This window comes from Balaenoptera borealis (assembly GCF_965194805.1).
Source record: "Balaenoptera borealis genome assembly, chromosome: 2".
Taxonomy (NCBI): domain Eukaryota; kingdom Metazoa; phylum Chordata; class Mammalia; order Artiodactyla; family Balaenopteridae; genus Balaenoptera; species Balaenoptera borealis.
Genome location: NC_138867.1, coordinates 166,239,544 through 166,266,375, shown reverse-complemented (window position 1 = coordinate 166,266,375; position 26,832 = coordinate 166,239,544). Strand labels below are relative to the sequence as shown.

General features: G+C 37.0%; 1 protein-coding gene across 8 annotated transcripts; it reads left to right on the top strand.

Annotated features, from left to right (window-relative positions):
- Nucleotides 1–1,016: 1,016 nt before the first annotated feature.
- CLK4 (CDC like kinase 4) lies at nucleotides 1,017–22,821 on the top strand. Of its 8 annotated transcripts, XM_082379376.1 has the most exons (15): nucleotides 1,017–1,183; nucleotides 3,981–4,141; nucleotides 4,910–4,976; nucleotides 8,721–8,943; nucleotides 10,023–10,113; nucleotides 10,512–10,578; nucleotides 11,091–11,120; nucleotides 13,562–13,678; nucleotides 13,771–13,937; nucleotides 14,144–14,238; nucleotides 14,489–14,618; nucleotides 17,387–17,469; nucleotides 20,278–20,357; nucleotides 21,427–21,517; nucleotides 21,601–22,821. In XM_082379376.1, the coding sequence occupies exons 2-15, from the start codon at nucleotides 4,039–4,041 to the stop codon at nucleotides 21,739–21,741; spliced, it is 1,485 nt and encodes a 494-aa protein (XP_082235502.1). In that variant the 5' UTR covers nucleotides 1,017–1,183; nucleotides 3,981–4,038; the 3' UTR covers nucleotides 21,742–22,821. The 8 variants fall into 8 exon arrangements, with proteins under 8 accessions (XP_082235502.1, XP_082235503.1, XP_082235504.1 ...); XM_082379377.1 differs by lacking the exon at nucleotides 11,091–11,120 and having other exon boundaries at nucleotides 1,020–1,183; XM_082379379.1 differs by lacking the exons at nucleotides 1,017–1,183; nucleotides 4,910–4,976 and adding an exon at nucleotides 7,554–7,612 and having other exon boundaries at nucleotides 4,005–4,141.
- Nucleotides 22,822–26,832: the final 4,011 nt, after the last annotated feature.

Sequence of the window (26,832 nt, the reverse complement as noted above, 5' to 3'; positions counted from 1 at the left end):
TCGAATGTTTGTCGGAACACAAAATCCTCTTGACACTTTTCAGGACCAACCCTACCTGACTCCTTCCCAGCATTTGTCACTGTCAGCCTTTCTCTCATTTAAGCCCTTCTCTCCCTTACTCTACCACCAAACTCTTGGTTCTCCTCTCCTTCTGATCATTCCTTCTCAGGCTCTTTTCCTCTGTCCCTTAAGTGCTCCCCAGGGCTCAGATTTTGGCCCTCTTCTCTCTTCTCACTCTACATGCTCACAACGGGAAACTCTGGGGATCCTTATAACTGCGAAATACCTTATTTGAGGTAAGCAAGTCCCTCAACGGGGCTCACTAGCTCTCAGACATTACTCTGCCTTGGTTAAATAAAACTGACTCACAGGAATAAATAATGGGGAAAAGTTTGTTAGGGAAACTTCCAGCTACCGAATCTGCCCAGGAGGCAGGGACCACAACAGGAAAAATTTTGGAAGGAGTCTCAACTGAAACTTATTTCTTGTTTGTTTTGATTAGGAACACAGGCCTTAAAAAGACAAGCACCTCTGAGCTTATTTCCTAAGACATCCTCTTTATTTATCGGAATCCATTTTTAGACAGGACGTTCCAAGCGGGCTGGACTACACAATCGCGTTCACTGAGCTAACCCCAGCACCAGCCTGGGCCTAGCACCGAGCCGGTTTGGGGCTCGTCTCTTGCGCGGTGGCTCCGCCTGCAGTTCAGCCATGGTGCGGCCCACTGGGGAGGGAGAGCAGGAAACGGAGCCACGGTTGGCTCTGCTGAGAGGTGCTGCATTCAGAATAACTCCTCGAGTAGCAGCGGACACGTGCCACCGGCTTAGGGCGTTTCCTCCCGGCTTCACCCAGGTTCTCACGCAACGAAAACAATCTAGGCACTCGCCTCACCCACCACACGTCTCGGAGCGGCGACTGCTCCGCCCACGCAGCCGCGTGGTGGAGGGCCGGGCCCGCCCCTGACGTCACACAGGGCCCCGCCCCTTAGGGGGAGAGGCGGGAGCGCGGGAGCTCTGTCACGCAGGCGCGTTCGTCCTGTGTAGGTGGCGCTAGAGGCCGACGGTGGGGTTGTAGTTGAGGATGCTGTTGTCGCCATTTTGTAGGGTATTTGTCGCAGCGACTGGGAGAGAAGACGGAGGTTTGGTGACAGTTATCGGCCAAAGGGCCTTTTGCTTTTGCGGAGGTAAGGTTTCGGATAGGATGTTCTGGGCTGGGCGGTTTCCCAGTCTTTTAGGTCTCGAAGCCAGGTGTCGGAAGAACGACGGGATTCGGGGCCTCGGCGACCGGGGTTTCTTCGGGGCACAGCTCTGCTCGTGGCATTTGAAACCTAAAGTTGCCCAGGTGTCATGGTAGATTTAAAATCCTAGGGCGGAAAGGCCTCGGCTCTGCCGCTGACTCTTCTCAGAGAGGCCAGGCCACTCATATCACGGCTCCTTAGGCCCGTGACTTGTCCCGCCGATCAGAGTGAGACCCTGCGAGAGCCTCCTGGGGCAAGTGTTGTCCTAGATCAAGCCTTACGCTGGGTCCCTGGCCTCGGCCTTTTGTAGCATTCTGGGATTTTCCGTGGTCAGACTTCTGCCTCAGAGTGCGCCAAAGGCCCTGGCCAGGTGGCCTGGCGGAGAGGCGGGGGGTGGGGACTGGGCGTCCGAGGAACTGCTAGTTTGCGAGTCCAGGTGGTGGAATTTAGCTCGTGCTTGTGAGAGGTAAATACGGAGAGGCTCATCCTTTGTGCGAACTGGTTTTTTCCTAAAGTGGAGCATAGTATTGTTGCATCAGATCTGCATTTCTGATACTTTTGCATCACACTGTCCTTGATTACTTAAGTAACCGTGAAATGCTTATACTATTCTTAGGAAACAGCGCTCCAAACTGACCACGTCAACCACCTGGTCTTATTTTATAGCTATCTTTGTATGATTGTTTTCCATACATACACCCACAGGCTTCTTGTTAGCCATTACATGCAGTCCTCTTGGAGCCATCTAATCATAACTTTAACCTATATAGATATTTTAATATAGATAACGTAAAATTGTCGGGTAGTATAGGGTGTTAAAGGGCAGTAGAGCATCAGGTTTCTAAGATGGATGTAAACATCTGATGTTTATTGTATCTGATGTTTTTATTGAAGGATGTCCGGTGATTCTAACATGTAGGATTCTTTGTTAATTAGAAATAGTTTGATAATTCTAGATAGTTTTTCTTTTTTTTTTGTATGTGAAGGAACCTAATCTGTAACCTGGATCTGGGATTCTTCTCTTGGCCTCCTGAGAAAATATTTCTGAACAGTAGTGGGGCGGGGTGGGGATGGCTTCCTAACAGCTGAATTAAATTTAAAGTAATGAACTTGGCTAGAGAAATAAAAACCTTTGGCTCTCCCAAGATACTTATTTTAATATTTGCATATTGATAACTGTGGTTATTTAAGAATTCTACCTTGGTGAGCTAGTTATGGCCTACTGACAGTAGAAGGAAAAAAACAAAACTGAAGCAGACACACATGTTTTGCAAAAACTGCATTATAATAGTCATAGTAATAAACCTCAGTCAACAGATGTTGTAATTTTGCTTGCTATGATTTAAGAATGCTTAACTAAACAATTTTAAAGAGTTCCTATGTGGTTAAAATACAATTTGGGTAATTGAAGGGTCAGAAGAATTCCACTAGAAATATAATTTTTTTTTGATGGCTTTCCTGATGGTCTTTTGGCTCAGGTTAATTTGTAGTGTCATTTATTTCAGTTTCCCATATTCAAATGACTATGTAAATCAGAATGCTCACTTATCAATTTCCAGTGAGAACCCTGACTAGAGTTTTAGGATTTTTGTTGGACCTAAGAATCAACAAGAGAAGTGAGTTAAAAGATCTGAATATTTGGTGGCTTCGGGCTCTGATGGCATGATACCTACATTTTCTTAGGGAATACCTCCCAGGAGATGCCTCATTTTTAAGTCTTTTTTAATTCATTTGAAATCTTTTAAATTTTTTACTTGAATTTGTTTGCTTGTTACTGAGTCATTTGGGCTAACTGAAGGAGGTTAACTAAGTTGGTTTTGCTCCATTTTACCTGTTTTCAGCTCCTTGCTGAGTTGTGAACCTCACCCTCTTCAACAGTTTGGACATCACTGTTAAAAACTTAACTGCTTTGTGAAAGAATTAAGATGGGAAGAGGCAGATAGGGATGACATTGTTAGAACACAGATCCTGATCCTGAATGGAACCTGTGAGGATGTAGATGGAGTCAGGGAATTGTCACAATTATCTGATTTCAGTGTGACCACATTCATCCTTATAGGTTCATTTCTTTAGTCACCCCAGATCTACAACAAATATGTTTAATTTTAAGAATGGCTGTAGGATGATCTGAAAATAAACAGTCATCTCCTATATTCAGTATCCCTAAGTGTTTCTCTGACTTCAGTTATTTGTATCACAGTATTTTGACAAAGCTGCATGACACTTGTGATATTTGTTTTAAATTAGTTCACATTTAAAGTTAACATCAATAACTTAATAATTTGATTATATCAATAACTTAAGAGATTAGTAATAATTTACCATAGAAAGAAGGTAATGATAAAAATAAAACCAAAAAAGTTTTTAATTTCTAGCTAGATATTGTTGTCTACTGAAGGCTCTAAGCCTCAATCCTGACTCTTTTTTTAAAATGGCAGTTAGCAAGTGTTAGTTGAAGATACGCACCAAGCTGAGAATTTATCCAGAAGAATTGAAAGAAAATGTATTAAGGTCTCACAGTGTTATCGTTTAGTACTAGGTGTGTATGCCACTTAGAATCATCTGACATACCAGTGGGATAGTGCCTCCATGCCTTGGGAACCATTACCTACGAAGATTTTAGAACCTGTATGACCCCATGTGCTGGGGTTTTTCTATTTAATTAATATTAATGTGAAATATTTTATTTACTAAATATAACCGTCTATAAATTCCACAACTCACTTTTCATTTCCATTAACAGATGCGGCATTCCAAAAGAACTCATTGCCCTGACTGGGATAGCAGAGAAAGCTGGGGACATGAAAGCTACAGTGGAAGTCACAAGCGGAAGAGGAGATCCCACAGTAGTACACAAGAGAACAGACATTGTAAACCGCATCACCAGTTTAAAGAATCTGATTGGTAAATTACGCTTGAACTAGTACCATTTTAACACTAATAGTTTTAATGACTTGTCATTAGCTTATATACCTTTCATCTGTCAGATTGTTTTATAAATCAGTCAACAAATACTCATTCAGAAAATATTTACTGAGTGCCTATCATATGCTAGACACTGCTGTGACTAGAACAGAGTTCCTACCCTCATATATCTGTGTCCATTTGGGAGCTGTAGGAGACAGTTGATTGAGTCCCAGCTGCCAGTAATATAGTTGGGGGAAATGAGACACACAAAAGTTAAGTAAGTGATTGAAGGACCAGTGAGTGCCTTTAACTTGTATTGTAGTAGGGAGAGCTGTACCTTGGGGCACTTACTTAGGGTTCCACAAATGAGAGATAATGAAGGGCGGGGAAGAGTTCATCCAGATGAGAAAAATAGCATGTGGTGTGTGAGAATGTTAAAGTGTGTTGGGGATTAGTTGCTTATGCTGTATTCTACAGGTTATATTTGTAGATAAGGCCAGTAGATATGTTTGAGATTTTTAGAAGCTTGGCTGTTGTAAGAAGGGCCTCAATAAAAATTTCCAATGGCATGTGTCCTGTTTTATTGTATTCTTACCAGTGTAAAATTTGGAGGTAATACATTTATATAGAATTGAAGGAGTTTTTCAAGTTCCTAAATGATTAAACAAAGCCTAGGTGAATAGAGTTTCTTTCATTCTGTCCTCCATTAATTTCCCTTTCTCATTTGTTTTTGTTGGTTCTATGTTTCCTCCTTGTTTTGTGCAGATGTTCCACTGGGACTGTTTGCCAGATTGCTTTCTAAATTAGCCAACTGGGGTTACTTTAAAAAACAGTATGTAATTTTTTTCCTTCTCCATGCTAAAACAGACTTGTTCTCTAGAACAGTGAGCTTGTTGGTAATCAGTGCAGACTAATCATTCTTCACACACTATCATATGGAGGGAAGAGGGAGAATCTATGCCAGGATTTCAATGACCTGAGCTAATTGATGTATTATAGAAGAATATCTGTACCCTATATTAAGATAAGTACAAAATACTCTGTAAGGCTTAACATCATAGTACTAACCATTCATGGATTTATTATGCATTGTATGTGTAGAAAGGAAGTGATATGAATGATGAACAGTTATTCATGTTCATAATTAACCACATAAACATGATACTGAGTCAGTCCAATAACCACTAGGCCAATAGTTTCTTCTTTGATATTGGCACCAGAGATGTCTGGTGGTAATTCCTCTCCGTAATCTGGAGTAGTCTAATAGTCTTTTTCAAGATTCAAAACTTTACAAGAGTGTTTTTTGTAAAATTATTGGAAAAAAATGAAAAATACAGAAACGTATAAAGAAGGTACTCTTGGTAGGATGCTAGTCCCCCATTATTTGGATGTAAAATTATTTCTGATTATTTCTTCTGAAAAATATCTTTGTATACAAATCTTTGCCTCTGAATATTTCCTGAAAATAGGTTCTAAGAAGGGACAGTTTCAAGTTAAAGGGTGTGAACTCTTATAAGGCTCTTGCTGCGTATTCACATATTTTTCTAGAAAGTTTGTACCAAGTTACACTCCCTACGACATGCTCCTTCATTCTGTCACCAGTCTTGCCTATTTTGAAATGCCAAGAATAGTGTTTTGTTTTCATTTGAATTTTTAAATTTCTACTGAATTTGTCCTCTGTCATGTGCTTATTGAACACTTGAACATTTTTTTAAATTGAAGTATAGTTGATTTTGAACATTATTTTTGTATTCTTAGGCTATTTTTTCTTTTAAAGTGTATTTATGATTTATAAGCGTTTTTATTGTGTATCAATTATCTTACCTTTTTTCATATATATTTCAGATTGTCTTTTCTTTCTGATTTGTAAGTAGCCTGTGAATTGCTCCCTTCCTACAGGCTTAATCAATTAATTCTACACAGGAAGACTGATGTGACTGTGAACACTGAACACATTTTATATCCTTAAATGTCTTGTTGTAACATAGAGTATCAAGCCTTAAACCAGTGATTCCCAAACTTTAGTGTGAATAGAATCACTTTGGAGGTATGTTTAAAATGCATATTATCAGATTATTCAGTGAGTCTGACCTGGGGTCCAGGGATCTTCATTTTTAAAAATTCAATATTTCGATATTGTTAATAAAGAGACCACCCTTTGAGAAACACTGTTTTAAGCCCTTTAGCCTGGCATGCAAGATTTTTGGATGATCTGTTCCCAGATTATTTATTTGCATATGTTCCCCTATGTGAAAATTGCTCTTGCTGAAATTGTCTACTTACTATTTCCTAAGTAACATGTAGACAAACTCATCTCTAAGCCATTCTGGCTAAAAGTACTCTATAAATGTAAGATGGTAGTATGCCATTTTTCTCTCTTGGCATTTCTTCTACTTCCCACTTTGTCCAAATCCTGATTTCCCTTTAAGATACAACTCTTCCCTTCTTTTTCATGAAATCTTCCCTGACCATTTTAAGCATTTTGAGTTTTTTCTCCTCTCTGACCCTAAGCACTCATATCCAGGCTTTCGGCATTTCCTGCATTGTTGAGTTTTGTTTTATTTTTGTGTGAGTAATCTCAAATTGAACAATTATTTGTTGGCAGGGATTTTGCCTCATATGTATTTTTTATCTTCCACAGGACCTGTGTGGAAATAAAAACGAATGCCCATAGCCTCATTAGTCTTGGCTGTTTTGAAGAACTACAGTGAAATATTCACTGGACATTCAGTGAATATTTTTAGAAATTAAATCAATCTGTTCATCCTGTTCACTCTGTCCATATAGCCTTTATAATTCTGTAGACTTTGTTTATATAATCTCTAAGTCTTGGTTGTTGTAGGTTGAAGAGGTCCTCATCTTTTTAGTTTATCCTCATGGTATTACTTCACCCCATGTTTGTTATTCTATAGATTATTTATGGATTATCAGCAGCTCTAATTTCATGCACTAGTCCAGCTAAGGATTATTAGTGTTAGAGTTTTCTGATAAATTTTAGACTTTTATGGGAAGGATGCCTTACAAAATTAAGCAGATGCCCTTTAGAGTATGGTAATTTCTAGTTTGACGTATTGTAGGTCTCTCCCTTAACGGTTCCAAGCAACTGATCAGATCCCTGACTTAGACCCAGATTTAGACCCTAATATCCTGAGTTGTTTCTCCAATGGCTAGAACTTAAGGCTGACACTGGGGAAAGGGGGTTTCTGCATCTCCCCAGCCTGGATTTGATCCCAGCCCTGTTGAGTAGCAGTTTTAGAGATGCTTCTCCTTTATTTCTGCGTAAACCAGCCTCCTGGGAAAAAGGAAGAGGTCATTGAGGGCAGTCTAGTCAACATCTGTCACTCCATTGCTTGTCAGGATTATTTTAGCTGATGTGTCTGACTGGGCAGGTGTCCCCTCTCTCCCTCAGTGCTCCATGTGCATCCCTCTTGAAGCTTCGCACTCTGTTGAAGAGGACACTCATCCCAGGTAGAGAGGGGGACGGGAAACTGGGTCAGTTGAATCTGTCTTTTTCTTTCCATCAGATCAAGGCTGCTTAACTGGAATCCATTGACTTCCTGAGGTCCATGACCTCTGAAATTCCTTGCCAAGTTTTGTTTACGCATTTGTGCGTTTCTTAGGGGAGAGGGTCCATATCTCTCAATGAGATTTTCAAAGGGATCTGTAGATTCAGAAGTTAAGCACTGTGGCACCAGATGATGCTGTTTTCCCTGAATTCTTGTTTATTTCACAAGCAGGAATGACAGGAAATTCAAAATGCAAAGGGAAGTAGGGGGTTGGGAAATCCTAAGCAAGCAATTACAAGAACCTTTTCTCATTTGAGGGGGATATATTTTAGATATTTTTGGCACATGAAGCAGCCTTCAAAAGCTGTGTTGTCTATTTCTCAAAGAGATACAGGAAGCTCGAAATAAAAAGAGGAGAGGAGATGGAATAGGTGGTGTGTATAATAATACTGGCACATACAATAGGATTTAGAATGTGCTCTACAACCATGGCAAATCGTTTTCCTTCTAGGGATCTCAGTTTAGTCATCTGTAAAATGAAAGGCCTGAAATATATTTAAGATTCCTTTTAGCTCTAATACACCTTTCATGAAAGAGCTCTGTGTGCCAGAGATACCTAACTTACATGAAGAAGGAAAGGAATCCTGTTTTGCCTGCCTCATATTGTGTGTGGCTCTGAAAAAAGGAAGAGAGGTTAGTTACAGGTGCATATATCATAAGACTGATGAATTTCAGAAGAGCAGTTTTGTGAAGTTTTGGTCTTAACTTTCACCAGAAGGTAAAGGGACACTTAATCAAGTAAACACTGAATATGTTGAATGATTTGACCCAAGCTTTGTTCCTTGATAGCAGTATATATTAATAGAGATATATGTACCCATTTGCTTGTTGGTTAAAGTAAAATTATTTCTTAAGTTTTGTGAGTTAAATATAAATTCTAATTCATCAATTTGTATTTTTTTCTTTTATTGAGTTAGGTGTTTAAACCAGGAATTCTTGAGAGAATGTTTTTATTTTAACCACGTTATTCTAGAATGAGAGTAATTTTAAATCCTTTGATGTGTTTGCAGTCATTATTTAGAAGCCAGGTCCTTGAATGAGAGAGATTATCGGGACCGGAGATACATTGATGAATACAGAAATGACTACTGCGAAAGATATGTTCCTAGACGTTATCACAGAGACGTTGAAAGCGGTTATCGAATCCACTGCAGTAACTCTTCAGTCCGAAGCAGGAAAAGCAGTCCTAAAAGGAAGCGTAATAGACACTGTTCAAGTAATCAGTCACGTTCGGTATGATTGATTTTGTTTTTATTTTGGGTGGATACTTATTTGTGTGTAAAAGCTCTTACTGAGCCAATAAGTTTGAAAAAGTTTATATATATAATACTATATGAATATAATTGTGTTTATATTACTTGAATCCTTAAAGGAAACTTCCAAATTCTTACAACTAATCTGTATTTATTAGTTAGCCCTCATTTGCCCACATTTACTCATTTTCTGCAGACCAGATCATGAGTTTCTTGATTTTAATATTAAAAATATTTTTATGTTTTATAACATAGTCATACGAAAAGATGAAGCACCCATCTTTTCTTTCATCTTAAACGTTTTTTACTTTAAAAGAAACCCCTTTCCCAGTACTTGCAGACAAATGTAGAAAGTTGCACTGGCGGATACTTACCCTGTGTATAGCACAGTCTGCAGTTAGTTCCACTGGAGTTCTGAAAGTGGGTGCTGAAGGGGAAATTATTGTCCAGAAAGCCTGCCCTTTTTCTTTTTTTACACTCATGAATCTTCACTTGTTTGGTCAGTAAACTATGAATTATTATTTTCCTCCCCAAGTTTTCTTCAGTAGAACTATTACTGATTAGATCGAACATTGACATTAACTAGCCTTTATTTTCCCCTTTTATTTTAATCAAGTATGTTTAAAAATATTGCTAAGTATCAATTTGAACTAATCTTGACATTTTAAAACATTTTCTTTACAAACTAGACATCTCAACTCACAGCATAGGCTATTTTATAACAAGAGATTAATAGATCATGACATTGCATTCTTTAAATTTCAGACTTCAATTAAATCAGTATTTTAAAGAGACAATTGTGTTGTTTTTTTCTATTGCCACTTTAAGTATCTTATCTGAAAATCTGTTCCTTGCCATGTTTTTCTTCTGTAACATAAACTGTGCCCTGTGAATTTCTGGGGACTGAATTTGAAATTGCTCCTGCCAACTGTTCGTGGCCTGGTGCTTATCTGAATGCCTGAATATCTCCCCGCTGAATGAATTGCGTATTCTGCCCTGAATTCACTCTGATATATTGATTGGCTGGACGATCTTGGTGCTGCCCACTTGCCGTTCCAGAAGAGCCACCGAAGGAAAAGATCCAGGAGTATAGAGGATGATGAGGAGGGTCACCTGATCTGTCAAAGTGGAGACGTTCTAAGAGCAAGATGTATAGAATATTTTTCAACACTTTTTAAACTTTGCAGACAGAATAATCTTTTTAAGAATAGTTTGTCAGCGGGGGGCTAAAGAACTCTTCATTGCTTTTTTGTTTTGTTTTTCGTGGGTTTGTTTGTTGTTCTTTTGTATTTCTTCTTTTCTATAGAGTTTAAATATTTTTACTCTAAAGTTCCAAAATAATCAGTGGAATTTGAGATTAGAGCAAGAAAGATAGCTCTATCTAAATTGTTTTTGTAGCAGCTGAAAATAAAATAATTTGAGTGCTGGAACCTTAATTATGCTTTAATAGAGATCATTTGAAAATATTCCACACTTAAGCATTCATTATTTGAATAACTGATAATTTGTACTCATGTACTTACACTTCTTTCTCCCCCCTCACTTTAGATGAAATCGTGGACACTTTGGGAGAAGGGGCCTTTGGCAAAGTTGTAGAGTGCGTTGATCATGGCATGTAAGTTTGTTGTTTTTCTTTTTTGAACATTCTGATATTTTTGGTGGGGAAGGATCCATAATTTAGATGAAATGGAATTTAAGTGGTAGCTATGTGTTTTCCTGGGAGGTATAAGTATTCAAAAGTTCTTGAACTGTGTATGATTTATTTACCGTAAGTATGGATTTTGATCAAGAATGCTGAAAATTTTTATCAGATGGAGTTCATTGAAATTAATGTGAGTGTTCAAGTGAAGAGTTTCCCAGAACTTAGGTCCTTAGCTTTCTATAAGAGATTTGGAGTGCTTTACCCTACTTTTGAATTGCAGAGACAATAAATTAGCATGTCTAATCTTCTTGGTTCAAAAACTTTTATTTCCAAAGGATAATATTTGCACGTTAGGGTTAGCTTCTTAAACTATAAAGAAATTACATTACTTGCAGCCTACAGAATAAAGTTCAGATTCTTTAATGAGTTATACTAAACTTTTTGTTATTTGACCCTCTCTGCTTCATTTTCATGTTTTCCTCTAGGATCTCTCTTCTGTGGTTGCAAGTTTTTTTGTAAGTGAACGTCTTAAAACAGTTTAGTGGAAACTGCACATTTCTAAATTGACATCTAAATTTTTCATCATAAAATAGTTGAGGATGTAATTTCCAGCTTATTGTAAATGCTGATTTTTAAAAAAAAACATATCTCTCTTTCTAAATATGTTTGGGGGAATCTAAATACAACAGCTTGATACCTCCTGTCATCCATGAGCAAACTTTTCTTGAATACTTAGAAATGCTTTATCCTTGAACTTACTTTTACTTCACTTTTCATAAAGAATATTATCCTAAATGTCTTTTATTATCACCCTTTCCTCTCTATGACAAAAATGTGAACATAAAGTAAAATTTTAAGATATTTTGAAATACTTTGACTTAGGAAAGTTGCTAAAATATTCCAAAGAATTCGCATGTATTCTTCACCCAGATTCCACAAATGTTAACATTTTACAGTATTTAATCATTCTCTATATTTACATGTTATATGTATTTTCAAGTTTTGCCAGCTAATCTACAGACCTGATTCACATTTCACTAGTTGTCCCATTAAGGTCTTTTAAAAATTTCCTGAGGTTCCAAGACTTGAGTATTTGAGATATTCCAATGAATAGTATTCAGTTGATCAAGTACAAATCTGTTACAAATTTTGATACTTATTAGACCTAAAACATACAATTTAATTGAAAATATATCTTTTGTTGAGATGGTTGGGGCCTTTAAAAAACGAGTTCATGTGTCCATAGATAAATCTTACTGTTTTAGCATTAAGTTTCCATTTTTCTTTTTTTTTTTTTAATTGACAAGTAATATGAAAGCTTGTAAGTTTAAGGTGTATAACATTGGTTTGAAACATTTATATACTGCAATGTGATTACTATAGTAGCACTAGCTAACACCATTATCCATTTTTCATTTTTATAGCTATTAGCACTGTTCATTTTTATAGCTTATTAGCAGTTAGAAAACTTGGCCGTATGATTAAATAGATGAGACTAGAAGAAGTTTTGTCACAGCAGTTTTATAGTAATTCTTTTTAAGTCTTGAGATATATGCTATACATCATAGGGAGATAAATCATTAAAAATTTATTTTGATGATTATATATCAGCCCACAACTTCACTGGGGCCTTGTCAAAAGAAATGAGTTTGGAATAGGTTTGCTGTCCAGCCACTAGAAAAATTTGTTTGCCTCAAAGATTTTTTTTTTTTTTTTAAAAACAGCCTAGGGCACAAACCTTGCCATATTAATTTCGTGTGCATGGGGTTCTCTTTTGTAATGTGGGAAGGCCATAGTGAAAAATGCAGGGTTGACTGCTGGCTTGTATTCAAGAATATCAGGTTTAGAAAAGAGGACAGAAGGAAGCTGAAGATTGGAAATCCCTTTCCTCAAAATCATGGCTTTTTTTTTTTTTGGCCGCGCCACGTAGCTTGCGGGATCTCAGTTCCCCGACAAGGGATTGAACCTGGGCCCACGGCAGTGAAAGCTCGTGTCTTAAACCACTGGACCACCAGGGAATTCCCTCTGTACTTTTTAGGAAGTATTACAGATGCCCCGGTCTAAAACACGCTGCCCTACATTGTTGCTATTTATACCTATTCGCATCCATGAATGTACTAAACGTTTTTTTGGCTTCATGACTTATTGATGGTGTCTCCTTTGCTGGAATTATCTAACAAACTGATAGTTGTCTTTCTTCTCTGAAGAAGTCTAAGCTCCCCTAACCCTGATGGTTAGGCTCTTTCTTCTCTCTACTCCTTATACCAGGCACTTCTAACCTTATGATAAGTTGTTCAAGTGTCTGTCTTTTCCATTAGACTATGAGGTACATGAGACAAGCCCTTCTTATCACTGATTTCCAATGCAACATCTGGCACAGTCGGTCTAGCCTGGTGAATGAGCGAATGCTTTCAGCAGTAGTATGTTCTATTCAAGGTTTATATTTTTATCCTTTTTTTAAAAAAACTACTTATAAAATCTAGGTAAATTTAAACTTTTGGAAACAAACATTAATGTTCATAAGTATTAAGAGAAATCATCACTCCATATAAAGTATATTTTGTCAAAATGTTTTGAAAAAATGTTTATAGATCTGCTATAATATACCGTGAAAGATTATTTTAGGAAAATAGCATAGAATGATTGGTACTTAATAAGATTATGCTTTAGAGCAGGGGTCCCCAGCCCCTGGGCCGTGGACTGGTAGCGGTCTGCGGCCTGTTAGGAACTGGGCCTCACAGCAGGAGGTGAGCAGTGGGCGAGCGAGTGAAACTTCATATGCTGCTCCCCATAGTTTGCATTACCGCCTGAACCATCACACCGTCCCCCCAACCATGGAAAAATTGTCTTCCATGAAACCGGTCCCTGGTGCCAAAAAGGTTGGGGACAGCTGCTTTAGAGGATACATGTCTTCAACGCCCTTCTGTACATTTACCATTTTCATTTTGTTTTTAAGGGATGGCATACATGTAGCAGTGAAAATCATAAAAAATGTGGGACGATATCGTGAAGCAGCTCGTTCAGAAATCCAAGTATTAGAGCATTTAAATAGTACTGATCCCAATAGCATCTTGTAAGTAATAAACTTGGAACTGTGATCCATTATGTTACATGAAATAATCAGAATTCTATGAACTGAATTATTTTTATTTTGATCTGTTTTAGCCGATGTGTCCAGATGCTAGAATGGTTTGATCATCATGGTCATGTTTGTATTGTGTTTGAACTCCTGGGACTTAGTACCTATGATTTCATTAAAGAAAATAGCTTTCTGCCATTTCAAATTGACCATATCAGGCAAATGGCATATCAGATCTGTCAGTCAATAAATTGTAAGTATACTTGTTAAATTTTTAAATACCAATAAATTAAAGGTTTTATTATACAAGCAACATATCAAAACATTGTCACTAAATATGCATGTTGCAAGTAAAGATGAAACCACTTTTGATCCCTACATCTACTACTAATTCTCCTTTGCCCCGGTACAGATTAAATTTGTAAGTGAAACTAATAAAGTCTTTTTTTTCTTTTGTAGTTTTGCATCATAATAAATTAACCCATACAGATCTGAAGCCTGAAAATATTTTATTTGTGAAGTCTGACTATGTAGTCAAGTATAATTCGAAAATGGTAAGTTACACTTGTTTTAATTTTGGTAGTTGTGTTTAAAATTAATTTAGCTTGGTGATCCTTGGATGAGGAATTTTACCTTTGAGGCTTATTATATCCTGATGTTTAACCCAAAAAGGGTAATCCTTTGCCTTCCTTATGGGGTTATTTTGAAAATCAAAAAGATAATTCATGTGCAAGCCTTTTGGACAGTGCTATAAAATATTTCATATCTTTATTGATCTTTGTGTTTACTTAACTGTATCTCTAGAAACGTGATGAACGCACACTGAAAAACACAGATATCAAAGTTGTTGACTTTGGAAGTGCAACATACGATGATGAACATCATAGTACTTTGGTATCTACACGGCATTACAGAGCTCCAGAGGTCATTTTGGGTCAGTAGATAACAGACTTCCTGATATTCTAATTGAAAAAGAGGTTTTTTGTTCTCTACAGCTTTTATTGGGGGGCAGGTAGTCGGGGGATAGCTGTGATTTTCTTAGCAGTGTACAGAAAATGTTTTCTGTTTTCATAAAAGCTGTCTGGACATTGCTATAAATATTTTTCCTGAGTGGGAAAAATGTGATATCATCTGTAAAGATATTCCAGGTGGTGGTTATTTTTGAACAAGTCAGTCTTACAAGATCATAAGAGAACAAGCTGTATTGGCTAAGTACCTGACAGCAGTGTGATTTTGAAGCTATGTGGGCACCTCTTTTCGTCTCATCACAAAAGCATAGTGCTGGTGAAAATGCTAAAGATTTGGTTGGCAGACGTCTACATGTAGGGTGGATGGAGGTTAAGAGGAGAAGAAAGGGGGGCTAGTCTAAGAGGAGAGCTTCTTTAATCATCTTTGACATGAGAAAGCATGGAAAGGAAAATTAGTTAAGGTGCAGGGTTTTAAAATATTAATAAAAGGGAACTCAGTGAGGGAGAGCGCATCTTATGCCTCAAAATTTAAAAGTTTGAGACCAAGTCATGTTGATAGAGCAAGGAAGTCAGAGATGGCTTTGGGGGCTTGGAGACAGTGGGAAAAATTCAGATCAGGTGATATTGGGAGATAGTTAAATGGTATAAGCATATTCGCCAAAAGTAAGTTTCAACCGAGGTTGGATAGTAAAACATCTTTGTGGAATCAGTCTTTTCCACTTTTTACCTTTTGTCTAAGAGGACTTGGTAGTTCAGAATATGAGTGTGAAAGCAAACTAATGATGTTTACCTAGAGTAGAGAATTAGTAAAAGGGACAGGAAATTAAGAATATTATGTAGTGCTGGCTAGTAGAACTTTCCGTGATGATAGAAATGTTCTGTATCTGCACTATCCAATATGGTAGCCATTAGTAGCCACACGTAGACTACTGTGTACTTTCAGTATAGCCAGTGTGACTGAGGAACTGAATTTTAAATTAATTTAAATTTTAGATTTAAATAGCCACATGTGGCTAGTGGCTACCACATAGGATAGCACAGGTTTGGAGCTCATCTTTGAGATTGATGTTACTAGGATTTCTGCTTAGTATGGTCTGAAAGAAGCTGCTATGTTGCAGTAGTTTAGAAAGTGTATTCATGGTTGAGGACTGAAGGCTGCAATGAAGGTAAAAGAAAAGAGTGTGGGAAGAGATTGTGGACAGAGAGGTATTTTCAGAGCTTAAAAAGAGAGAACTTGCTGTGTTTTATCCATTTTAAGAAGATTTTTCTCCACATTTTAACATGTGAGGGAACACAACACAAAACAATTGGCATTTTTTTCTTTGTTATTGGTTCGTAAAACAGTGGTGTATCTTACAGTTAGTTAATGGCCTCCTCCTAGATTGCGTAAGATACAGTGATTCTTAGTAATACTACAGTCCCATGTGTGGCCAGGCTGGGGATAGTTGATATAAATCTGAAATTGGGGTTATTGGTCTTTAGGAAAAGAAATGAACAGATGGGAAGATTAGAAGGGTTCTTTGTGTGTTTGTGAAGTGTTACTCCTGAGGATTAAGACAGAATTAGGTTGAAGAGGAAGATGTTGTCAGGTGCTACCATTGAGGAGGGCAGTTGGTGTCATGTCTTGGGTGTTGGTAGTAAAGAGAAGTTGGTAAAAGTGAATGATGTGAAATTCCAAAGAGTATGAGAGCTGACCCATAAGAGAATGAGGTGATTTACAGTCACCTGGGAGAAGCTGGACTGGGAGACAGGAGTGGCTGGAAAAGAAAACTTTCATCTTAGATCCAAGCTCTATCATTTGCAGATTTTGTATGTGTTACTGTAAGTAGAAACCATGCTCCATTATCCTTTTGTTCAAGTGATAAGTACTATGAGGGTTAACAAAAATGGCTAAATCATAGTCAAGTTCCTTGAATATATTGTTTCTTCCTTTGTCTTTAAATTCAGTAATGCTACTGAAAGTAATTGAAATGTCTTTTAAAGTAGGTTTTATTTGTACATTATTGTTTTATTAAAAACTTAATCTTTAAAAGGTTAAAACATCTGTATGGTTTACTCTTTTCCTTTCTAATTAGATATAGACTTAAGGCTAGGTGTTTTTTTCTTTTCTGAATAATGTTACTATTGAGATTCTGAAGGAGAAAGTATATATGATCATGTATAGACAGCCTGAAAGTACATAAATAGATACCTCTCTATGTGAACTTTAAATAGCTATATAATTCTGCTTATGGGTGACACTGCTTATAATATCCATTATAATTCTTACATAATTTATGTGACACTACTATTTCTTTTAATGGAAGAAATAAACTCAGATATCAAGCTGATGGTAATTGATAAGGGGTTAGTAATTACATTCTGAGGATAATTATTGATCTATATTTGCACTAATAAAATGTAAAATTTCATAGAACAACCGTTAACTGGGTATAACAGTGCTCCTCATTGCACAAGCAATTCAGAGACTATGGAATATTTGCTAAGCCCTCTTATTTTACATAAAATGCCTCCTCCCCCAGGTTAAAATACTGTAATTTGATACAAGGATATGGAGGACTCTGAAAGCATACTGAATAATGTTTGATATAAAACTAAAAATGTAAACCCTGAATTTACTATCATATTCTCCTAAATGGGCTATATAAAGAGAGCACCCACATAGGAAAAGATATTGTGTATTGGCAGTTAAAAATTGGTGCATAATAAAATGTTTGGTTTTGTTTTTAAATAGCTTTAGGTTGGTCTCAGCCTTGTGATGTTTGGAGCATAGGTTGCATTCTTATTGAATATTACCTTGGTTTCACAGTCTTTCAGGTATGTATTTAGTAAATGTTATTTACTGATTCATTATGAGCTTTAATGTTAAAGGCATGTTAAAGTTTTGGTTTCCATATTGGAAAGTTGCCATAGTGTCATTATTCTTAAGATTAAAACTTACATGTGTAAAATAGTCATCCTTCTCTAAAACCATAGTTGAATGAAATACTCTCAGTGAATGGTCATAATTCATTCTGCATGTGGAGCTTTTAAACACATGGTTCATATTGACTTCATATGATCCATTTTTTTATTGTGGTGCTCCTTCATAAATTTACATTAGTGTTACTACGGTCAGCTTTAATTCAGCTCTGGTTATGTTGCACTTTTATTAAAAGAATTCAGAAACAGTAAGTTGTATTAAGCATCTATGACACCCTAGGCACATTTCTAAGCACTATGTGTATAAAAATGAAAAGACAGCATCTCTGTCCTCAAGGAAGTCATACACAGGATAGACATGGGAAAATGTACAGTACAATGTGATACATGCTATAATGGAACAATGTAGAAGGGAACCCAGAAAAGGTGAACGGTTAAGTTCCCTTAGAGAAGGCATCAATGAGGAGTAGGGAGTTTAATCCATGCTATAAGGAAGAGTAAGAGTTTGTCAGAAAACTAGAGTGTGTGATGGCCATATCAGGAAGAAATGGTATTCATAAATGCAAGAGGCATAAAGGAAGCACCTCTAGTTGAGGAAGGATGAATAGTGCTGTCGGAGTGTCTTGGATAAATAGGAAAATGGTGTCAGTAGGCAAGTACTGATTCATAGTGGACTTGTTTGCCATAGAAAGGTATTTGTTTTATCCTAGGAGTCAGTGGTTTCCAAATGTAGACTGGTCTAAAATGAAAATGATTTTGTAGGGTTGCCATTCTGGCTTTCATTTAGAAATTATCTCTCCTGTTTTTTTTGGTATTAAAATGTTCTTTCTATGAAATGATAACAGTTATTGGCTTACTTGGCAAAACAAAAAGGGGAAAATGTTATTTAGGTCTCTACTTTTTTTCCTCATAATTTTGCTTATGTCAGAAAACTAAAAGTCTTGAAAGCTTCAAGTGGTATAACCATTGAAGAACTTTAAGAGGGTTGTGATTTGATCAAGGTGTGTTGTTGGATGAGGTGAGGGTGGTTAGGGAGTTCCTGGCTAATACTAAGGTTGATTTGAGGTTATGGCAATGCAGGATGAGGAGGGAGGAAGCTGTGATGAATTATAAGTCACTTAGGTGGCTGTTGCAGAATATATGTGTTCACTGCTGTGGGGCACCTCACCAAACTTCTGTCTACTCTGTAGAGATCTGTTAAAAGTACTCTGAGTTTGTAGACAAGTATGATATCTAGAACATAGCTGTCAGTCATTTCTAGGGGGTGGTGTCTGGTTTCGTGGTAGTAAGCTATAGGGTCAAGGAAAAGGTTGAGCACAGTGCATGCTTTCTTCATTTTGACACATATAAAATCCTTCAGATGGTTTTATGATTGTAAATCATTCTGAGATCTTAAGCATCAATTATTAACTTTGGTTTGAGATGTGGTTTATATTTTAATTCTACCCTCCAAAATAGTCTTCAACTAAGGAACTTTTTGAAGATAATGGAGCTTGTATTATTTATTCCTGTCATGAATTAAGAACATTTTGAAAGTGTGCTAGGCACAGTAGTTAATGGATTTAAAAAGCATTGCACATAGACTCTGCTCTTCAGAACAAGGGTTGGCAAACTATATCCTGTCTGATGCCTGCTTTAAAAAACGAAAAAGAATATGTGGTAGACCATCCAAGCCTAAAATATTTACTATCTGGTCCTTTACAGAAAAAGTTTGCCAGCCTCTGCTTAGGAGTGTACCATTTAGTTTAACAATTTATTCTACTTTAGCCAAAGCTCTGTTACTGTGTAATTTAAGAATATGAGTTTTGACTTGGGTTCACAGCTCAGGTTTCCTCATTGATGAGCTATATGAGCTTGAGCTAGTATCTTAACCTCTTTGGAAGTTATGTTCCCACATTCCTAGCTCAAGGTTGTTGTAAGAATTATTGGGACTGTATTTTTATTGTCTAGGATTAGTGTTACAAAGTTGCTATCCATTGGGTAATGGAGGTTAGTTAAACAACTGATAAAATGAGTAGCCAGGTTTTTGGTAATCTTCCCCAGTCATCCCTCAGTTAAGCAGTACAAGTAATACAAATAAGGAAAAACTGTACTGTTTTACATTAAACGAATTATTCGAACGTTGTAAATCAACTGTACTTCAGTAAAATATACTTAAAAAGTTGTTTGTCAATCAGCTATACAGACCTTACCGATCCATTTCAGAAATCAGACAATCAGTAAAGCTCATTCAGTTTTATTCCATCTTTGAAGTAGAGTGTAATATAAACTGTATAGCTGTCTAATCTAGTCCTTTTATGGAAACACTATTTTCTTTTTTTAACATTTATTTATTTACTTAATTTTTTCTTTTTTTTTTTTTTCTGGTTGCATTGGGTCTTCATTCCAGCACGTGGGCTTCTCTCTAGTTGCGGCACACGGGTTTTCTCTCTCCAGTTGTGGTGTGCAGGTTCCAGAGTGTGTGGGCTCTGTAGTTCGTGGCACGCGGGCTCTCTCGTTGTGGTGGGCAAGCTTAGTTGCCCCACAGCATGTGGGATCTTAGTTCCCCGACCAGGGAGCGAACCCACGTCCCCCGCACTGGAAGGTGGATTCTCTACCACTGGACCACCAGGGAAGTCCCGGAAACACTATTTTCTTGTGTTTTCCTTTTATGTGCATGTAGGGAAATGGAAAGTGCTAAGTTTCTTTTTCCTACTTTTTTAGACTCATGATAGTAAAGAGCACCTGGCAATGATGGAACGTATATTAGGACCCATACCAACACACATGATTCAGAAAACAAGGTATGCTTTTTATTTATTTGCGTTTTTTATTTTTATTTTTTAAATTTATTTATTTATTTATTTATTTTTGGCTGTGTTGGGTCTTCGTTTCTGTGCGAGGGCTTTCTCTAGTTGCGGCAAGCGGGGGCCACTCTTCATCGCGGTGCGCGGGCCTCCCACTATTGGGACCTCTCTTGTTGCGGAGCACAGGCTCGAGATGCGCAGGCTCAGTAGTTGTGGCTCACGGGCCTAGTTGCTCCGCGGCATGTGGGATCTTCCCAGATCAGGGCTTGAACCCGTGTCCCCTGCATTAGCAGGCAGATTCTCAACCACTGCGCCACCAGGTATGCTTTTTAAGATTAAAGCCCTTATTGGGTACATGCAGTGGCCTATATTCAAACTATAGAAAACCCATCTTTGTTGTTATTGCTTTTTCCAAAGACTGTAGATTTTGAATTTTTTTTCATGAAGTCAAGTTTTTGAAAAGTAATGCAGTATTTACTTTGTGATCCAGTAAATAAAGTGGTGTTTTTATACTCAAGTTAACCTTTGCATAAATGTTTTCTTTCCTAGGTTGATGTAAAAATAATACATAGAGTAGTAAAAAGAGCTTGATTTTGGAGTCATATCTAAGTTTGAATTCCAGACTGTTGCAAACCACATGTATGTCTTTGGACAAGAATACTATAAGTGGTTTCAAAACATAGCTTCACCGCAGAAGTCACCCAGGGAATTGTTAAAGATTTCCAGCCCCATTCCAGATCTAGTGAAATCAGAATTTACAGGAATGGATCTAGGAACCTCTGTTTTTGAAACTGGCATTGTGTCATGTCTGGTATTTGGGAACAACTTAGGTGGGATACTAAAACTTCAGAGGGTACAAGATTAGGAAAAATACCATACAAGGTATCTGATATAATTATTGCTGAGATTTTTAGAAATTGTATGTTTATGTATATATAGAGAGATGTCTATGGTTCCATCTTTTCCCCCAGTCCCCTGGTGGGGGCAGGGTAAGCATGTGGGGTTTTGGGGGGGTTTTTTTGTTTTGTTTTTAATTTAAACTAATCCAGACTTCTCTTTCCTATAGGAAACACAAGTATTTTCATCATAATCAGCTAGATTGGGATGAACATAGTTCTGCTGGTAGATATGTTAGGAGACGCTGCAAACCATTAAAGGTAAAACAAAAAAAAACAAAAAAAAAAACCTGTTTTAACTATTTTTTAATGTCTTTCTTAAACAAAGTCATTTTTCCCCTCAGGAATTTATGCTTTGTCATGATGAAGAACATGAGAAACTGTTTGACCTGGTTCGAAGAATGTTAGAATATGATCCAATGAAAAGAATTACCTTGGATGAAGCATTGCAGCATCCTTTCTTTGACTTATTAAAAAAGAAATGAAATGGAAATCAGTGGTCTTACTATACTTCTCTAGAAGAGATTATCTAAGACTGTGTCAGTCAACTCTAAACATTCTAATATTTTTGTAAACCTTAAATTATTTTGTACAGTTAAGTGTAAATGCTGTATGTTTTGTATCAATTGCATAATTATCTTGTTAAGCAAATATGGTCTTGATAATGAATGAAATATAAAAGCTAAAATTAATTTTCCTTTTTTGAGATTAATTACCATTTTTAAAGACCTTTGGAATATCCTTTGTGTCCAGCGATAAATGTGATTGATCTTGCCTTTTGTACATGGAGGTTGACTCTTGGAAGTGATTTTTGTCTTTTGTTTTTTGGTTTTTTTTTGAGTAAAAGGAAATCTTGACTACTTCATTCTTAAATGAATATTCTTTATATACCTCAAACTTTTCTTAACTTGAAAAGTTTTTTCTGTAATTGTTGAACAGGTAATAAGTATTATTAACTCTAGGTAGGCAGGTATTAGAAACCAAAACCCATAGGAACTGTTTGCTGTTGGAATTTCATTAAATTGTAAGTATTGTGTTCTGTTTCATTGGGTGATGTCAGTGGTGGTAAGTAGCAGTCATGGAAAGACATCCAACTTGTGCATCGTGATAGGTTAATAAAACCGCATCACACTTCGTTTAAGATTAAAGTCTAACTGGAAAGTTAGCTTGGGAAGTCTGTTTTCCAATGGCTATTTATGTAGTTAGTCACAAACGTAGAAATAGGAATTCTGATGACTGAGGTTTTTGTTTTTAATGCCAAATCTTCAGGAGTCTAGAAATTGTCCAATATCTGTTTCCTTACCATATGAAGTATAAATACTTAAACCTCAGCCTATGAGACTTTAAGGTTATTATTAAACAATTTGTATTTATGTTACTCTTTATTGGAAAAAAAAAGATGATTTGATTGGAGAACACTTGGGAAGAAAACTGCAGAAATTTCCAGACCCTGATTGGTTAACATAATGAACTTTTTGTTTGTCTGTAGGTATTTTTTTCTGTTTACCTGTTTTCACATTAAAAACTACATGGTAAATGTTAATTTAGTAAAAAAAACAAAAACTATTGATCAGTCTGCCGGGTAAAAATACTTTTTGTTGTAGAATTCATGATTGATTATCCAGATAAAGGTTTTTTGTTAAAAGTATTCCCATTTCTGAAGTGCATTACCAAAGATTTGAGTTTTATCTGTATTTTGAACATAAAATGCTTGTAATTTTTTGGTATGACAAATAGTGATACCAAGGTGGGTTTCTCTACATGATCTGCTGGTAGCATTTGCACATATAGTAAAGCTATGTTCCTGAAGTTGACTAGGAATTTAAGAAAGCTGAAATAAATTTTGCCGTAGAATCACTGCATAAATTATGCTTAGGCCTCTGATGCAGTCCACATATAGTTGAACTATGTTATATGTTATAAGGTTTTTTTTAAAGGAGCATTTGATGTAAAGAAAAGGTTTTTCCTTAACACAGCAATCTCGTTATAGAGATTAAGAAGTCAGCCATCCTTTATTTTCCTCTCCATTTCCATACTGCTAGTGCCACTGTACTACCTAAGCCTCCTGACCTTTCCCTACAAGTGCTCCAAGTTCCCAAATTAATGTTTACTTTCTCCCCCATCAGAAACTCATTCCTTTGGAGTAGCTGATCTCAGGATATAGGAGGAAAGAAAATATCCACACTATTTCTTACTAAGAAGTTAATGATTGCTAACCCCTTTCCCTGCTGAAAAGTATTTACATTCTTCACTAAGGGTATTTGCTAGTTCCTAGGCCTAATTCATGGAAGTTTAGGAATTAAAGTGAAACTTCAGTGAATTAGGTAGGATAGAAGAAAAGTTTAGTGGTGAGGATGGTACCCCTGGTATCATATGAGTGTCTACCGCTAACCTTCCTTCCCATCTTCTGTGAACTCTCAGGTTCCTACTCTTAATTGCCTTTTTCCTTGTACTTCTGAACTCAATTTCTGAAAGCGCCAGGTTTTTATTTGACAGTGTTGGGAGCTTCAGCACTAACAGGAAAGGTTTAGAATGGCCGGTGTATAAGTATGGATCGTTTGTAACTGGGTATTTTCCCTCGTGAGTTGATGTCTCATAGTTTACTATTTCTAGAAATTCCATTGCCGTCAAACTTGGTTTTAAAAGTGCAGCTAAATAGGTTATTTCCAGTGCTTTCTGCTACTGCTTATTTTCTCAGGTGTTCTCATCCATGCATTCATCAAAATTTTTGGAGTAGACGAATAAAATTGACTTCTCTTATCCAGTTGACAGTAGCAAAATACCCAGTGAAGTTTTGTAGTTTGTACAACTGAAAACTATTCCTCTGAATAATCTTGAAGGGCTAGATGCTAGAGAAATTAGAAATGACTCAGCCACGACTCCCAATAATTGTGGCTGAATTGTGACTTAAACTCAGGTATCCTAGATTCTAGCATTGTGCCTTCTTGTGATAATACACCTTACTGAGTTAAAAACTTCAGTTTGATTCTTGTTCACGATTCTGTGAAATGGGGTGAAATGAATGTAATGGCTAATAGTTTAATTACTTGGATTCCATTTTTCTCACGTTTTTCTTTAGTAGTTGATACATAGCTTCAACCATCAAAATGGTTAAAATGGTATGATAATTTGAAAATATACTCTGTTTTAAGTAGATAGGCAGATAACCTGTATTTAAACTTATCTTGACATCCTGGAATGAAGAAACACTTCGTCAGTTAGTGGCCTGGCTTTTTAACTCATTTCCAGTTTGAAATTTCTGATTCCCACAAAATTTGGTGCAAGTAAGGTATTTTAAATTTAAACATCCAGGGACTTCCTTGGTGGTGCGGTGGTTAAGAATCCGCCTGCCAATGCAGATGATGCGGGTTCGAGTCCTGGTCCGGGAAGATCCCACATGGCATGAAGCAACTAAGTTGGTGTGCCACAACTGCTGAGCCTGAGCTCTAGAGCCCGAGAGCCACAACTACTGAGCCCATGTGCTGCAAGTGCTGAAGACCGCATGCCTAGAGCCCGTGCTCCACAAGAGAAGCCACCACAATGAGAAGCCTGCGCACCGCAACGAAGAGTAACCCCCACTCACCGCAACTAGAGAAAGCCCGCATGCAGCAATGAAGACCCAACACAGCCAAAAATAAGTTTAAAAAAATTTGTAAATTTGAACATCTAGTACTTTAACAAGCTGCATTTTCAGGGAATTCCCTGGTGGTCCAGTGGTTAGGACTCTGCTTCCACTGCAGGGGGCACTGGTTCAATCCCTGGTCAGGGAACTAAGATCCCACATGCCAAGCAGCCAACAACAAAAAAAGGCGACCTTTTCAAATAGAACAGAAGAATTCATGAGTCAATAACAGTATTAATAGCATCAGTAATTGTTGGCTTAGTAGATTGCACGTTTGCAAATAAATAGGTAGAAACAATTTTAATTCTTAAAATTTTGAGTTGATCATTTGATCACGATTTTTGAGAGGTTGCTATATCCAGCAAAATCCTTAATCTAAAGTTTTGTTTGGTTAATTGGTTTTATTTTTTCCATTTTTTTATAGAGGGAAGGTAAAGTTTTAAGTCAGGTTGGTTTTACAACTCCTTGGCCAGTCCAGCCTTTGCGGCCAGTTTTATGTTAGTGATTTTTAAAAATATAATGCAAAAGTTGAATAATGAACCTCTAAATATATATAGCCCAGCTTAAAAAATTAAAAACATTTTGCAAATTTTGTTTCATCAGTTCCCCAACTTATTTTCCTGTTGCATTTAAGTACAAATGTCAGATACCATTTCATCCATATTTCTGTACTGTATATCTTTTAACGTGAGTTTTTAATGCCAGTATCACACCTAACAAAATAATTCCTTATCTGGTAGAGTCTATAAAGTTTCATGATTGTCTAAAGAGTTCTTTTAAGTTAGTTTGAATCAGTACCCAGTCAGGGTCCACACAGCTAATTTGTCTCAGATTTCTTAATCACTATGTGCCTTTTTTTCTCCCCTTTTTATTTCTTTGCTAATTGAAACTTGGTCATTTGTCTTTAGAGAATTTCCCATATTCAATATATCATTGGAGTGGTGTCCTTTCCTCTAGTCCCCACTTATCCTGTAAACTGATAGTTAATGAAAGGAAGTTTTTTTGTAGTATTCCTTCTGATAAATACAGAAGGGACGTTAGAAATACACTGTGTTGCTACTCTTTATGAAATAATACATTTGGGCACCAATCATCAGTGGATGCTAAAACCATGAGGGGAAAACTGATGGAGAACTTTATAATGAAGGGATCAGGCTGAACCTCAGGTTGACAACCAGATGGATGTGTTGATGTGCTTCTGAGGTGATGCAATAGGAAATACACAGCACCTGTGGGGTATCACTGCCTTTAAAACAAAAAAAATTGAACTTGGATCTAGTCAAGCCTGTAGATTGAAATTGAAATATAAAGAAGCATCCTGGCCCTTTTTGTTCATTTCTTACCTGTCTGTTAATTCTTTGGGATAGCAGTTCAGTGAATTAAAAGAGCTCAGACTTCTTACCAGCATGGTTTCAACTTTAGTCCCAGGTCTTCTCTGTGTTTGGAGGAGTTAGTTACTTTAAAGTAACTGTACTTCCTTACTTGGAATTACTTAAGGATAATGTCTGTTATCCAATAGCCAATGCAGGGGACACAGGTTCAATCCCTGGTCCGGGAAAATCCCACATGCCGCAGAGCAACTAAGCCCATGCACCACAACTACTGAGCCCACGCACTGCAACTACTGAAGCCCATGCACCTAGAGCCCGTGCTCTGCAACAAGAGAAGCCACAACAGTGAGAAGCCCGCACACCACAATGAAGAGTAGCCGCCGCTCACCACAACTAGAGAAAGCCCGCACGCAGCAACAAAGACCCAACACAGCCAAAAATTTTTAAAAAAAATTTTTTAATCTAGCAGATTACCTGGCTTTTAGTAGTCCCACTAGTAAATAGCAGTTATGTACTTTGTTTTCTATAAATGCTTTAACCCCTAGTAAATAGCAGTTACTTTGTTTTCTATAAATGCTTTAACCCAGGTGACTTCATGTTTTTTTAATTTTCCCAATAATGTT